Source organism: Leucopleurus acutus (assembly GCF_964270905.1).
Source record: "Leucopleurus acutus genome assembly, chromosome: 11".
NCBI lineage: Eukaryota > Metazoa > Chordata > Mammalia > Artiodactyla > Delphinidae > Leucopleurus > Leucopleurus acutus.
In genome coordinates, this window is record NC_139152.1 from 103,355,946 (window position 1) to 103,371,861 (window position 15,916).

Consider the following 15,916-nt stretch of genomic DNA (forward strand, 5'->3'; position numbering starts at 1 on the left):
GCTTACGCTGTAATATGTAAAGAAATGGTCAGATTTGTGAAATTTTATCTTTGATCTCATCTCCTTCGAAGGTGGAGAAAATCAGAATTCTTTTGCAAAATGTTGATCTGATGGATATAAAGGTTGGATCCGTGGAGGAGTTTCAAGGGCAAGAGTATCTGGTTATCATCATCTCAACTGTAGGTACCCCCGTCCCAGGGGCCTGCGCCAGGCTGGCTGCTGTGCGGGGCCTCCCGGGGGCAGGAGGGGCCTTGGACCATCACCTTGAGCAGTTAACTGTAGGGTGTTCTTTTAAAAAAAAAAAACGAAGTACAGAAACCCAGGAAGAAGTAGTTAAATGTTGGAGAAGGAGGGCTGGGATGTTGAAGGGGCGGGATTGGCAAGGAGCCTGCGGGCCGGGAAGGTTGGCTCGGCTCTCAGAAGTCTGTTCTTCTCTTTAAAATTCCCTTTATGGACAGTGCGTGTTAACTGCTGGCAGGTTGGGGAGTTCAGGTAGGAGGAAAAGCAGCATTGCCTCAAGCCCCGCACCGGAGGTCACCCCTTGGCGTGTGGAGTGCCCCCTTAGCTGTAGGCAGAACGCCGGGAGGCCTGCTCCTCACCCATTGCCTTTCTCTTCTGTGACCACAGATGGAGTCATACTGACGTTGAACGTTTTTAAATGCTTTTTATATATTGAGTTTCTTTCCACACCGAAAAATTTTAAACACTATTTTTATCCATCTCTGGGTTTCTTAGGTGCGGTCAAATGAAGACATATTTGAAGATGATAGATATTTTTTGGGATTCTTGGCCGACTCAAAAAGATTTAATGTTGCAATCACCAGACCCAAAGCCTTGCTGATTGTGGTGGGAAATCCTCATGTTCTTGTCAGGGTGAGCTGGGGCCCAGGGCTCAGGGAGAGGGGCCCGGGGGGCAGCGGGATGGCTGTCAGGTGCGAGCCCCGCCCCTTTGTGTGTCGTCAGGATCCGTGTTTCGGGGCTTTGCTGGAGTACAGCATCACGAATGGGGTGTACACGGGATGCAACCTGCCGCCCGAGCTGCAGCCCCTGCAGGAGTGAGCACTGCCGTCTCCTGCCCCTGCGGGCCCTGCCCCTGGGCTGCAGCCACCCTCCACCCGGCCCTGGGATGACATTTGGGGTCAGCGCCTCCTTCCTTTCACAGCTTAATGAGCAAACTTCAGTGCCCCTCGTAAGACCACCCTGGGAAGAGGGGGCTGGCAGCCCCCCCCCACGGTGGTCCCTGAGCGTGAGCCTGAGCTGTCATGGGGACCCCGCTCACTGGACCCCGCATTTCCAAGTCTGCTGCCATGGCCGGGTGTGCGGCCGCCCCTCTCTGCCCAGCAGAGCCCCTGCTGAGAAGCAGTGGCCGGAGGCCACGTTCCACACCCCGAGGGACGCCATCTGGGCTGCGGCCTGCCTAGTTTCCAGCCGTGGCCACAGGCCTGAGACCCCTGGTCTGACGTCTGCTCTCGCTGCTGTCAGCTCCGCACGCAGCCTGTGCCCACCCCTGGGCAGTCTCTGCAGCTGTCACCGAAATAAATGCTTGAGTGGGACACTTGCGTGGCCTCCGCATCCAATATTGGGGTTGGCGGTCAGGCTTTCACATGGCCTCCAGGCCCTTGAGCCACGTTCAGTTCACACGCCAGCTGTGTGAAGCCTGGGGGCTCCAGGGCTCTTTGCCCAGAGCTGGGCCGGCAGGGCAGGGGTGGGGGTCAGCATCCTCCCCGCCCTGCATCCTGGTGCAGCTGGGCGGGGCCTGTATCCGAGCCTTTGGAGGCCACAGGCAGGGCCACAGAGACCTTCCCGTGGGTGCTGCAGAGGTGGAGGGCGTGGCGGGAGGGACAGGGCAGACAGTATCCGCACCAGGGTTCCCAAGGCCACCCCAGGACCCTAGCAACCCCCGTGACGGGCTGCCCCCGCCCCTGCTCCTCAGGGCCTTGTCCCTTTGTCGGCAGCTGTGAGCACTGGAAATGCCGTCTCCTGGCTCACAGGTGGGGAAGTTGAGGCCCCGGTGGCTCAGCCCGGAGCCCACAGGGGCCCCCGGGCCTGCGGTTGGGCTCTCCTAACTGCGGACACATCACAAATGGCTGCCGTGGGTCAGTTGGTGGGGGAATGGCTGGGTTCAGAAACAGAGCCAGTAGCTTGTCAGGACATGAGAAGGTTCTGGCCTTGACCGCCTGCATGGGCTGCCAGGACGGTTGCCAGGTCACTCTGAGCAGCCTCGAGCCCCACCTGGCAGAGTCTGAGTGGAAGTCGGTCCCACTGAACCCCCTCGGTCTGCACCTCCTGCCCACTTGCCACCTGGCTCTGCCCTCCTTGGTCTTCTCCGTGGCCGAGTCCCAGTCCAGCACACCCTGCTTTGCCGTGCCACCCTCTCCAGAGCAGGGTCTTGGGGGCCGGGCCTCTGGCACCAACCGGTGACAGTGGAGACCTAGAAATTCCGGGGGTGGGGGGAGAACCAGTGTTGGCTGAGCACACGCGGCTGGGTCCCACCCTCCATCCTCCGTGGCGAGTAGCGGGATTTGGTCACCACCACGTGCCAGGGCAGGAGCGGCAGGGGCTGCAGGCAGTAAGGGGCTGGGCGGGCCGGGGACACCTCAGCAGGGTCCCAGAGGTGTCTCTGGGGCGGCAGTACTCGGGGCACACCTGTGTGCCAAGGGCAGGAGGGCACTGCACAGCCTGGCTGGGCCAGAACAGGCAGGACCCCCCATGTGACCTTTGGATGGGGATGGGGGCCGGTGCCCAAGCAGGGACGTCTGCTGCCTGTGGGCAGAAGCGCACAGTGCCTGCCCTCCAAGGGTCAGTCTGTGGGAGGCCGAGCCAGCTAGACCAGCATGGAGACCTCGTGAAGCAGAGGTAAGAGGCGCCACAGGGGACTTGCCTGGTGGCGCAGTGGTTAAGAATCCGCCTGCCAATGCAGGGGACATGGGTTTGAGCCCTGGTCCAGGAAGATCCCACGTGCCACGGAGCAACTAAGCCCGTGCGCCACAACTACTGAGCCTGCGCTCTAGAGCCCGCGAGCCACAACTACTGAGCCCACGTGCCACGACTCCTGAAGCCTGCGTGCCTAGGGCCTGTGCTCCACAACAAGAGAAGCCACCACAACGAGAAGCCCACACACTGCAACGAAGAGTAGCCCCCGCTCGTTGCAACTAGAGAAAGCCTGCGTGCGGCAACGAAGACCCCACACAGCGAGAAAAAAAAAAAAAAAAGCACCGTGGGCAGGTGTGGCTGCACAGAGATGCCCTGAGTGAACCTTGGAAATGGCGTGTCCCGCCCCTCGTTTGCAAGCCATCCAAGCTTTTTCTTCATTTTTTAAAGTTGCTCATGCCCAGCGTGTTGTAACTGTTGCCATTTTAAAGTAGAACAGTTCCAGCAGCCTTTTCAGCATCGCCGGCAGATTCAAAATGCCATTGCAATTTGACGCTCGCCCTCGTCCACTTAAAAAGGACCCCAGCAAGCTGTCCTTTCACAGCTGTAATTGTCATGTTATCCTTCCTTCCCACAGAACTGCACCCCAGTGCAGAATGTGCTGGGTTGGAAGTTATGGCGTCACAGAGGGTCTGTTCTCCCGGGCACACGGTGGGCTGTGGCCCGCCGCCCCACCCAGCCCCGCGGGGCCAGCTGAGAGCTCTGGCCAACGAAGGGCCAGCAGAAGTGCCGCAGACTCGAGTGGACCAGCTCCACCTCCTCCACCAGGTGTCGGGGCGCCCCAGGGCGGCGGCTCCAGTCTCCAGAGTGAGGGGGCCGGTGGGGCAGAGCTCCCAGCCCACCTGCTGTCCAAGTGTGGGGTGAGATGACCCTCCGCCGTGTTGTGCCATGGCCTGTCCTATCCAGCACCGTCGGCTGCCCCCAGACAAAATACCTGCGGTACATCGAGGGGGTCGTTTGTCCTAATCTGTGAGACCATGAGGCCAGACCTGGGAACAAGAACTTCCTCTGTGTTCTCAGAATCATTAGGTACGTACTCAATCAACACGATGCACAGACATTGCAAATATTCGTAACAACGTGGAAGTAGAATTGGAAATGCGTCAGTTGAGCCGCCCGTCTTCAAGGGCGAACATTACTTGGGGTTCGCCCAAGTGATAAGACATGGTTCGAGCGTTAGGCTTTCTTCCTATTTTTCGTCTTCATTGATATGCGAGCTGATAAAACGTCACCTAAATAGAGATGAGAATGAAGGTTTTACTGTAGTAATGTCCCTCAACCTTCCAAAGCCCTTCCATGTGTCAAAAGCCACATGTCAATGGATCAGCACGAGCAAGGGCAGGCTGCTCCCCTAATGCCATCCTGCCCCAGAGACAGGATTTGGGGAGAGGAGCCTCCCAGTCTGGGCTGGCCGGGGGTGAGGGCCGGAGCAGCCCCATGTCCACCCATGCCCAGGCGGCAGGGAGGGTGGAGCTTGGAGACTCTGCAGGGTCGGAACCCCTGTCCAGGTGTCACCTCCCCACCCAGGCCCCTCTCTGAGATGAGGACAGCGTCAGAGGGGCTGCCGTAATGGGGTAGGGGTGCAGGGCCGCCAGCTCCAGCTGCGCCCTCTGTCCTGTGGGTCCTGTGGGTCCTGTGCGCTCGTCCTGCCAGCATCCGCCGCACACCCGCTGTGCTCCAGTGGCACCTCTGCCACCTGCCATAGCCACTTGCCAATTCTGAGAGCACGTGGAGACCAGCGGTTTTTCTCCTAACCAGACTAACCAACTGAAATACACCTCAGAAAGTGGCGGCTGTTTACAGCGGAACTACTACAGGGTGTCTTGGAAGTAACCTGAAGAACCAACGAGACGTTACAGAGAAATAATGGTTCTATTACAGGAGGCACAGAAGACGTAAGTAAATGGAGGGACGTGCCCTGTCCGTGCATGGAACAGCCTGAGGCAGCGCAGACTTCCCACCTTCCCCATCCTCCAAATGTATACGGAAAAGGAAAGGCCATGAATACCTAAGTCATTAAATGAGGGAAAAGGAGAATGTGGGGGGCCTCCAACAGCATGTGGGATCACGGAAACGTGCTGCTGCAGGGGAGAGGCCAGCCCTGACTGGAGGTGTCTGGGTTGTTGGGGATGGAAGCAGCCCGACTCCCTCAGTGAGCAGTACACAGGTAGAACGGGTGGGCGTCGCTCAGAAACACTGGTGAGTCTTCAAAAGCACAGCGACCCCCGGACTTCCCTGGCGGTCCAGTGGCTAAGAGTCCGCGCTCCCAATGCAGGAAGCCCGGGCTCCATTCCTGGTGAGGGAACTGGATTCCGCGTGCATGCTGCAACTAAGACCCGGCGCAGCCTAAATAGGTCCTCCTGGACCGGGGCACGAACCCGTGTCCCCTGCATCGGCAGGCGAACTCAACACCTGCACCACCAGGGAAGCCCCGGATGAATTACTGAGTGAAGTTGAAACTCCAGCTATGCTAAATATTTTACAAAGAGCACGTGTATATCCTATTACAGTGGGATGGGGACCTTTTATGAAAGAATAAGAGGTGATACAGCGAGTCTTGCAGGCAGTCTGCATGAAGGTGGCAGCTGGGCTCTGCGCCAGAGACCGAACCCAGGAGGGTGCGAGAGGGGTGGTGCCTGAAGGTGGGCACGGGGGTGTCGGAGCGGAGGGGGTAAAGGTCAGGAAGATGCGGGCACAGGCCGACCGGGAGAATGCCATTGACCAAGGCAAACGGATGGGGTGACGGGGAGGAGGTGCAGGGCTAGAGAGGCCGCGGGACCGCGGGGGGGGGGGGGGGGGGAGGGCACCGGGGCGACGGCTGCAGTGCACAGGCCGTGAGGAGACGCCCCGCAGCGTCCGCCGGCCGGCTGCCCTGCGTGGGGGGCGGTAGTCCCCCGTCTGCGTCCGCAGCAGCCCGGGTGGGTGGGAGCCTCAGCGCCCACGGTGGCGGCCAGGCTTCGGTAGAGAGCAGAGAGCGGGTGCGGGAGGCGGACGAGGAACCCCCCTCTCCGCGGGGCGGCTCCCGGACGCGGGGCTGGAAGACGGGGGCCCAGGTCGCGGCCGGCCCCACCGCAGCTCCGCCGCGTGCAGCCACCACCGACCCTCGGGCGAGGGGAGCCCCCCACTCGGCCTCCCCCTCCTCCCTGCCCTGAGGAAGAGGAAGAACCAGTCATTGTTCATTCATTTTATTTAAATATTTTTTGCCAAGTCATCACCGGCGCCGCATCTGCGTGCGGGGGTGGGGGGCGGGGGGGCGGAGCCACGCCGCGCGTCGCCGCAGGTAAACAGCCCCCTCCCCGCGGCGGGACCGCAGCCGCCGCCCGCCGCTCGGGGCGGGGGTCCCGCCGCCGCCCCCGCCGGAAAGAAGCGCCGGGGCCGCGCCGTGGCTGCAGCGGAGGCGGGGGCGGCGGCCCCTGCGCCCCCCGCAGCCCGCGCCGGCCCGGGCGGCCCGACCCCTGCCCCGGGGGGCGGCGGCGGAGCGCCCCCCGCCCCCACCGCGGGCCCCGCGCCCCGGGTCCCCCGCGCCCCCCATGCACCACCTCCTGGAGCCGTCCGCGGACATGGCGACGGCGCTGCTGGCCGGCGAGAAGCTGCGCGAGCTGATCCTGCCCGGCGCGCAGGACGACAAGGCGGGCGCCCTGGCCGCGCTGCTGCTGCAGCTCAAGCTGGAGCTGCCGTTCGATCGCGTGGTCACCATCGGCACCGTGCTGGTCCCCATCCTGCTGGTCACCCTGGTCTTCACCAAGAACTTCGCAGGTGAGGCCGGAGGCGCGCGGCGGGAGGGGCGCGTGCCCTCCCGGGCCACCCTCGCTGCGCCAGCCGCCGCCGCGGGCCTCCCCACTGGGGCCGGCCGTGTGGGCGGTGCCCCGGGGTCTCCCCGCAGACCCTCAACACTCCCCCACCCTTGCATGTGTCGCCGGTCGCTGGGGCTGCCTCCCTGACCCCTTTCTTCCGATGTATTGAATTTACCTTCCGTGGGCTCACACCTGGCGGACCCGGCGGTCCCAGGCATTAAGGAGATGTGGGGTCTGGTGTGGAAGAGGGGCGACCAGAAGGGGGAGTGGGCAGGGTCTGAGGGAAGGAGGAGTGGCCAGGTGGGGACCAAGAAAGGAAGTTACAGGTGATGGGGACAGTGGACACCAAAGCACGGCCTCTGGGCAGGGTTCTGGGGCGGGTGGTGGGATGAAGACCCTGAGAAGTGGGCAGATTCTGGTCGGTTGCTGTGGCGGGGCACTGGGAGCCTGGGCAGGTCTTGGGCAGAGGCCCCCCAGGGCAGGCAGGGCCTGGAGGAGCAGCAGGCACTGGTGGGCAGTGGACCCTCCTGGCCTCAGCAGCAGGCCCAGCGCCTGTGAGGCTGATGCAGGTAGAAGAAGAAATCGGACAAGGGCAGTGACCACGGCAGCGTGGACGGGATGAGAGGTTGAAGGTGCCGTCAACAGACGTGGTCCTGATTAGATTCAGTGCATTTGGGGAGCACCTGAGGGCCTCCTAAGAAGAGGTGACCCCAGGTGAGGCAGGAAGGAGGAGTGGGCTCCCGGGGCCCAAGGGTCCACACGCGACAGGTGGGTGGGCGGCTGGAGACGGGAAACGGCCCCCCACGCAGGGTCTGGCTGGCAAGCGGTCTCAGGGCCCAGATGTCCAGGGAGGCCCCTTCGCAGCCCATCAGCCCGTGGCACAGAGGGCGACTCTCCCCTGAGGGACGTGGACAGGCTTCCTTGCACAAAGGACTCACCCGTTAGGGGTCCCTGTGACATAAGGGTGGACATTGTCCAGGCTGCCTCATCCCACCCCCGGGGGGGGCACTCCCGGCGTCAGCACGCTCCCCAGGAGCCCTGGGGGGAAGTCAGGCTGTGCACAGGTGTCTCCTGGGGCAGCCTTGACAGATTAGCACAAACTTGTGGCTCCAAATGCTAGAGCCTTATCGTCTCACAGTGCAGAGGCCCAAAGTCCAAACTCCAGGTGTGGGCGGGCCATGCTCCCGAAGCCCCAGGGAGAGTCCCTCCTTGCCTCTCCAGTGCTGGAGGCTCCGCAGTCCTGCGCCCTCCTTGGCTTCATTGTGGCCGCATCACCTGATCTCTGCCTGCATTTTCACACCTCCTCCTTGGTGTCTGTCCAAATTTCCCTCCTCTTATGAGGACACCAGTCATTGGATTGGGGCCCCCTTGATCCAGCGTGACTCATGTCAACTTGATCACATCTGCAAAGACTTTTTCCAAACAAGGTCACATTCACAGGGACCAGGGCTTGGGGCTAGAACATCTTTTGGGGGAACAATCCTACCCACTCCAGATGCACACGGTGGGGCAGGCTGAGGACTCAGTCGCCGTCAGGCGACCTCCTGTGACAGGGCCCCCACCTTGATATCCTGCTGTGAACCAGCTCCCCCCATGTGGGGGGGCCTCAGCACCTCTGCATCCAGCCAGGCTGGGCTGCTGGGTCTCCCCGAGTGTGTCCTTCATCTCTGCTCCTGGCGGTGCCCTTGGTCTCCCTGTGCCGCCTGCCCTTTCACACCCACCTGCGTGTGTCTGGGGACACTCCTGGGCCCGATGCTGGTCAGGAGGGGCCCAGTGCCTCCCTAGCGAGGGCGAGGCAGGCCTTCTGAGCCAGGGCAGGCGGGTGCCGGTCCTGCGGCCCAGCACCCCGTGACCCAAAATCCACTCGGTGGAGCATGTCTGGCGCGTGGGGCCCAGGTCTGCCCCATGGTAATCCTGTTCCAGGTCACAGAGCAAATGGGGAGTGGCGGTGGCTTCACGAGCTCTCCCGCTGCTGAGTGACTGAGGCCGCGCAGTCCCCTCGCTCCCACTGTGGTTCGGGGCAGTGGCGGCTGCCTCTCCTGCTCTCCTGGATCAGGGTCCGTCTACCTGGCACTCCTCACAGAGCTCAGAATTGTCCCCGGGTCCCTTCTCCAGATCTGAGGACAGTAGGGGACCACTGCAGTGGACCAAAGGGGGGCAAGAGGAAGCAAGGTCAGAAGCTCTGACCCTCAAGGGGCGCTGGAGGCTCCTCCAGCTGCATCCCCCACCCCCAGACAGGAGCACACCCGACACGTCCCCTCAGCACTGGGTCACCATCCATCTTCAGGTTCCGAGCCCAGAGTATGTCCTGCCACTGCTGGAAGGATCCACGTCCCATCCACCGGAGCCCGGCTCAGCTCGAGGGGACCCGGCGCTCACCCCCACCAGCCCACCCAGCGCCCAGATCCTCACCTGGTGCCCTGGCGCAGGGGGTGGGGGTCCGACGTGTCTGCCTGTTGGTGACACGTGGGCAAGCACATGCTGGCCGTTGGGCTCATGGTGAGGAGCCGGCCCGGCGGGGACCTCCCTGGACGCCGGGGCCTGTGCGCATCCCCAGGCTGGAGGGTGGCAGGTGGCGGGAAGGCCCCGGTGGCTCCACAGACACCCGCGCTGTGCAGACCCGTTCGGTGGTGGATGGAGGGTCAGCCAGGCGCGCGGCCAACAGAGAGGATGGCGGGGGAGCGGGGCGTTGAAGGGCTACCGGCTTCTCCAGATGTTATGTGGGCCCTGGGAAGGGGGGACCAACAGCTGCTTTTCCCTAAACTGGCCAAACGCAGGCAGACCTCGTTTTATTGTGCTTCGCAGATATTGCGTTTCTCACGATTTGAAGGTTTGTGACCACCCTGCGACGAGCAGGTCTCCTGGTGCCATTTCCCAACAGCATTTGCTCAGTTCGTGTCTCTGCGCCATATTTTGGTAATTCTCACATATTTCAAACTTTTTCCTTATTAATACATTTGTTATGGTGACCTGTGAGCAGTGATCTTTGATATTACTATTGCGAAAAAATTACGACTCGCTGAAGGCTCGGACGGTGGATAGCATTTTTTAGCAATAAAGTATTTTTAATTAAGGTACGTACGTTGGTTTTTAGACATACGTGCAGCGTGTAGACATAGACCACAGTGGAGTATAACCAGCGCTTTCATACGCGCTGGGGGAGAAAAGAATTTGTGTGACTTGCTTCGTTGTGATCTTTGCTTTATCGCTGGCGTCTGGAACCAAACCCTCGACATCTCCGAGATGCCTGTAACGGGTGTGCCTCTTCTACCCTCAGTCAGGCAGGGTCTCCAAGGGAACTGGGGCGCTCGCGCTGGGAGGGGACGCTGTCGAGGGCTGGGCTTGGCCCGGGGACCGGGAGCAGCCCCGGGATTGCAGGCGAATTCGGAATCGCACACGCGGCTCCTTCCCCGAAGCGCCTCGCAAGCCCTGGCTGCTGCTCTGGCTCGATGTTCTCCACGGCACCGCAGTCGGCCCCGCGCGCTCCACGACGGGGTCTCTGGGAGCACCCGGGGCTGCGAGGGCCCTGGCCCCGGTGTCCTCTCGGGGTATAGCCAGGGGCGCTCGGGTCCGGAGTCCACACAGTGCCATCCTCAGGAAAGGTGCCCTGGGTGAGCTGGCTGGGTCTGCGGGTCCCCGTCGGACACCCGTGCTGGCACCGCAGTGTTTGAGCGCCCAGTGCCCAGGCCCCTTGGCTCAGCGGTCGCCCTCACCCCCAACCAGAGTCCGGCCCAGCACCCAGGCCCCTGCAGCTCAAGTCAGGACATGCGGCCACAGCTCTTCCAGGCCAGGGTCACTGCACACATGTGTCCTGAGGCACCGGCATGACACATCCGGTCTCTGCTAGGCTGTTGGACCTGCTTTGCAGGTCAGGGAAAGACAGAGACCCCGGTGTAGAGCCCGAGAGGCCCTGGAGCTGGGCCTCTCCTGAGCCAGGGCTCATCCCTCCTCCCCTCCCAGCAGCCAGGGGGCGGTGGCAGACGTGAGAGGATGTGGGGACCCATGGGGGCCCTGCTTCCATCCACGGGTGACCCAGCTCCCCTGTGCCTGCAGCACTCACGGCCAGAGGACAGGCCCCCTCCGTGCCCCAGAGCCGCGGCACCCTCCCAGTTCCCCTGGGGCCTGAACCAGGGCCCTGGGGGTCCCAGGGACCTCTCCCCGCCGTCCTTTTCCCCCAGAGAAGAGCGTCTGCCCTTCCTTGGCCTGGAGTTGGCTGTGAGGACAAAAAGCAAGTGAATAAAATGCTGTCTTCTCAACCACGAGGGGGGATCCTGTGCCTTTTCCACATTCTCTGAGCCCAACTCACCGCTAGGCCCCAAACCTGTGTCCTCGTCAGGGGCCTTGGGCTGTGGGTACCAGCGTTTCCTGATCCAGCCCCATCCTCGGCCAAGCCCGTCCCTCGTGTGCCCACGGCACAGCCTCCTCACGGAGCCCCTGGCCTCGCCACCACAGCCGAGCAGAGCTCACCGCCCGTCACTCCTGCCCCCAGCCCTCCGTGACTCCCCAGTGCCTGCCACGTGGAGCCCCAGGTCCTGCTGCCGTGGCCGTTGGACCACACCACCTGGAACGAGCTGTGGGCCCCACTCCGGTGACCCTGAGGCCCACCTCAAGCCCCCCTCAACCCTCAGGATGGTGCGGGGCTGCCACGCTGGTGGCAATGGCTGGGGCTCTGCGTATGTAACAGGCCAGGTGACCTCCATGCACTGGGACCGAAGACACTTGCGGGGTCTCCGTGCCCAGATGTGTAGCTGGCCCCCTCGGCCCCTGCGAGGCACCAGCAGTGACCTCAAAGGCCGGGCTTAACGTGGGGCAGGCCTTGGGAGGGGCCTGCACAGACAGACAGACAGACAGGTGCGTTGGTCCCCACTGCTTCCTGGTCTCAAGCCTCGTGGGGTGAGGGCCATAAGCTGGAGCGGAGGGAGACTCGGCGGACCCGCCCTGGGGGCCGTTCTTCGGGGCGCGAGGGAGGGTCCAGGCTAGGGCGGGCTGGCATGTATGCTAGCTGTGGTCGGGCTGGGGGCAGTGACCTCCTGTCAGGGGGACGCTGCGCTCTGGGCGGGCGCCCGGGCTCTGCCACTTGCAAGAGGGCACATGTGCCCAGCCTGTGGTGACAAGGACTGGAGCCTGGCCTGACAGCCGAGTGGCCCCGCCTTCAGGGGCCGTGAACGGTGACGCCTGCCCTGAGCACGGCTCCGAGCCGGCCAAGCTCTTCCCTCTGAGAAGCATTCAACGGGAGGCCCAGCTGGAGGGCGGGGCGGGGGGGGGGGGGGGGGACAGCGTCCCACGTTCTCCGCTGTTGGTTGGCACTTGTCCTTACCTGGGGGGAGACAGCTCAGTGATGACCGTTTTTCCTGCGTGACATTGTGGGCTGGGTGGTGAATCCTTCCTGTCGGATCCCCGGGGTGGCTGCCCCTGCCCACCCAGTGTCCGGGGACCCCAGGCCTGCCCTTCCCCAGGACAGTGGGTCTTGGGGGGACACTCCTCAACTCTCAAGAGCAGGCAGGGCCACTTTTGCTGTTCCTTAGATGTGCCACCGTAACCGGCTCTGGGTAGGTAGGACCCGGCCAGGACACCTGCCCTTCTCAAGATGGAGCCCGTGGCAGTGCCAGGCTGGGGGCTGGTCCAGCTGTGCCACTGGAAGAGAAGCCCCAGCTGAGTGGTGTGGCCTGTGCCGCCCTCTCTAGGACTCGTCCCTGTGTGCACATGGGGACGTTATGGCACTCGGAGGGGGGCCTGAGGTTCCAAGTGCAGGTCGGCCCCCCAGGGCGGGGTGGGCACGGCCGTACCCTCCACCTCCAACCCACCTCTGTCTGTGCCACAGCTGACTGCAGTACGTGGGGGGCAGGGTACCCGGGGGGAGACCCACGCCACCACGCTGAGATGTGCGGAAGGGGGCTCAGCGCGGGGCAGGCGGGAGGGGTCCGATGCCCGGCTCGCCCCCAGCCCCCTCTCCTCTCTGCCCCCAGAGGAGCCCATTTACTGCTACACGCCGCACAACTTCACCCGCGACCAGGCGCTGTACGCCCGCGGCTACTGCTGGACGGAGCTGCGGGACGCGCTGCCCGGCGTGGACGCCAGCCTGTGGCCGTCGCTGTTTGAGCACAAGCTGCTGCCCTACTCGCTGCTGGCCTTCGCGGCCATCATGTACGTGCCCGCGCTGGGCTGGGAGTTCCTGGCGTCCACGCGCCTCACCTCCGAGCTCAACTTCCTGCTGCAGGAGATCGACAACTGCTACCACAGGGCTGCCGAGGGCCGCGCGCCCAAGATCGAGAAGCAGATCCAATCCAAGGGGCCCGGCATCACGGAGCGCGAGCGGCGTGAGATCATCGAGAATGCGGAGAAGGAGAAGAGCCCCGAGCAGAACCTGTTCGAGAAGTACCTGGAGCGCCGCGGCCGCAGCAACTTCCTGGCCAAACTCTACCTGGCGCGGCACCTGCTCATCCTGCTGCTCAGCGTGGCGCCCATCTCCTACCTGTGCACCTACTACGCCACCCAGAAGCAGAATGAGTTCACCTGCGCGCTGGGCGCGGCCCCGGGTGGCGGCCCGGCCGTGCGTGTCACCTGCAAGCTGCCATCTGTGCAGCTGCAGCGCATCGTGGCGGGCGTGGACATCGTGCTGCTCTGCTCCATGAACCTCATCATCCTCGTCAACCTCATCCACCTCTTCATCTTCCGCAAGAGCAACTTCATCTTCGACAAGCTGCACAAGGTGGGCATCAAGACCCGCCGGCAGTGGCGCCGCTCGCAGTTCTGCGACATCAACATCCTGGCCATGTTCTGCAACGAGAACCGCGACCACATCAAGTCGCTCAACCGGCTGGACTTCATTACCAACGAGAGCGACCTCATGTACGACAACGTGGTGCGGCAGCTGCTGGCCGCGCTTGCGCAGTCCAACCACGACGCCACGCCCACCGTGCGCGACGAGGGCGTGCAGACCGTGGACCCCAGCGCCAACCCCGCCGAGCCCGAGGGCGCCGCTGAGCCGCCCGTGGTCAAGCGGCCCCGCAAGAAGATGAAGTGGATCCCCACCAGCAACCCGCTGCCCCAGCCCTTCAAGGAGCCTCTGGCCATCATGCGCGTGGAGAACAGCAAGGCCGAGAAGCCCAAGCCCGTGCGCCGCAAGACGGCCACCGACACACTGATTGCGCCGCTGCTGGACGCGGGCGCACGCGCCGCGCACCATTATAAGGGTGGCGGGGGCGACACGGGCCCGCCCCCCGACAAGAAGCATGCCCGCCACTTCTCCCTGGACGTGCATCCCTACATCCTGGGCACCAAGAAGTCCAAGGCCGAGGCCATGCCTGCCGCCCTGCCAGCCTCCCGGAGCCAGGAAGGGGGCTTCCTGTCCCAGGCAGAGGAGTGTGGGCTGGGCCTGACCGCGGCACCCACCACAGGTAGGGATGGGCAGGGCTGGAGGGGTGTGAAAGGGGTTAAGGACTGAACCAGCTGGGTGGAAGCAGGGGGTGGGCAGGGGAGCCAGCTGCCGGGGTGACGACAGGCGGGACCCTCACTCGAGGGCCCTGTGAAGCACACGGGATGAAGGGCTGGCGGGGACACACGGTAAGGTTGCTCGGCACCTGAAGAAGGTTCTGGAAACGGGCGCTGTGTTCCTGGGGCGGCCAGAGCCCCTCCAGGCCGGCCGCTGTGTGCGGGAGCTTCAGAGCCTGAGCGGGCCAGGCGGGAGGAGGGGGGAGGCAGCGGGTGGGGAGAGGGGCCTGCAGAGGCTCTGTGCTCTGGGCTGTTTGCAGATGCACCGCTCCCCGCAGAGCCAGCCCGGGCCGCGCTGCCCTCAGGGGGCCCGTTTCACATCTGCTCGCCCTCCGCCGCCCCCGCCACGGCCCCTCTGTCGCCAGCCAGCCTGGGCAAGCCTGACCCCCTCGCCGTCCTGAGCCGCAACGCCACCCGCCCGCTGCTGCATATCAGCACCCTGTATGAGGCACGGGAGGAGGAGGACGTGGCCCCCCGAGCGCCCCCGGATGTGGGCAGCCTCCTCACCATCCCTCCCCCACAGCAGATCCTCATTGCCACCTTTGAGGAGACAAGGACAGCAGTGAGTGCTGTGGAGTTCTGAGGGGACAGGGCTGCCCAGGCCGTCGCAGGCCCCCCTGCATGACCGCAGTGCGCCACTGCCCCCAGCGCCCCCGTGGACGCGGCCTCTGCTTCGCCCGGCACCGCCCACACCCTGGCCTCCTGTGCGCATGCCACAGGGCTCAGCACCTCGCCTCCCCGGCCCCTCAGACGGCACCGTCGGGGCGCTGGCTGGGCCAGGGGCTGGCCGCGACCCCCGTCGAGCCCATGGCCAGAAAGGCCCAGAGCCACCCCCCCGCCCCCTGCATCAGGCGCTCGGCTGTGAAATGAAGAATTTATTTTTTTAGTTGATTTTGTCTTAGGCCTGGGACGCTGGCCCATGAGGGGCCGGGCAGTGGCAGGACAACTCAGGAGGGAGCTGGGGGTGGTGGCACGTCAGGGCTGCCCCCTGCAGGGACCGGGAGCCCTCGGTGGGAGGGGCCCCCCTCCAGTCAAAGGTCAACGGGCACTTTCTCCTCGTATCCCGACAAACCTGTACTTTATTTTACTATGATTACTGTAACTAGCGAGTATATTTATTACCAGGAGGCTTCAGATGCATTCAAAACAAAGGATGTCGTGTGTGTGAGTGTGGGAGCGTGCGGAAGAGAGAGCGAGGGCGCCAGCGTGCCAGTGGGTGTGTGCGTTAGCGGTAAGCGTGTGAGTGTGTGCGTGAGTGCGCACGGGTGAAGCTGGGCGAGGGCGCCAGCATGCCAGCGAGGGCAGGAATCCAACGCAATAACCACGTCCCTCCAAGGCCATCAGCACCCCCCCGCCCGAGGGTCCACGACGATTCCGTGGGAGCCCAGGGCCGGCGCTGGGCGGGGCCATCCCTATTACCTCAGCCACGGCGACAACGTGACAGTATTAACAAGGTAGCACCAAGCATATCAATAAAGATTATTCTGATACCCCTGAGTCCTGAGTGGTCCATCCTGCCGGAGGCCTGTGGTCCAACTGAGGCCTCCTGTGTCCAGGGCCTCCACCCAACCTGCACGGGGTGGAGGTGCTGGGGGCGGGGGGGGGGGGGGGCAGCAGGGCCGTGGGAGGCGCCCCGATGCCCTCCAGGTCGCCTGGGGGCCCTGCTGCATCCACAGCTGAACGAGAACACACAGTCCTCG

The 15,916-nt window shown here is 63.6% G+C and overlaps 1 protein-coding gene across 1 annotated transcript; it reads left to right on the forward strand.

The window, feature by feature from the left end:
• Positions 1–6,461: 6,461 nt before the first annotated feature.
• Positions 6,462–14,799, forward strand: PANX2 (pannexin 2; the record flags this gene model as incomplete). The annotated part of the gene is made up of 3 exons (XM_082849475.1): positions 6,462–6,687; positions 12,692–14,122; positions 14,477–14,799. The coding sequence occupies 3 exons, from the start codon at positions 6,462–6,464 to the stop codon at positions 14,797–14,799; spliced, it is 1,980 nt and encodes a 659-aa protein (XP_082705601.1).
• Positions 14,800–15,916: the final 1,117 nt, after the last annotated feature.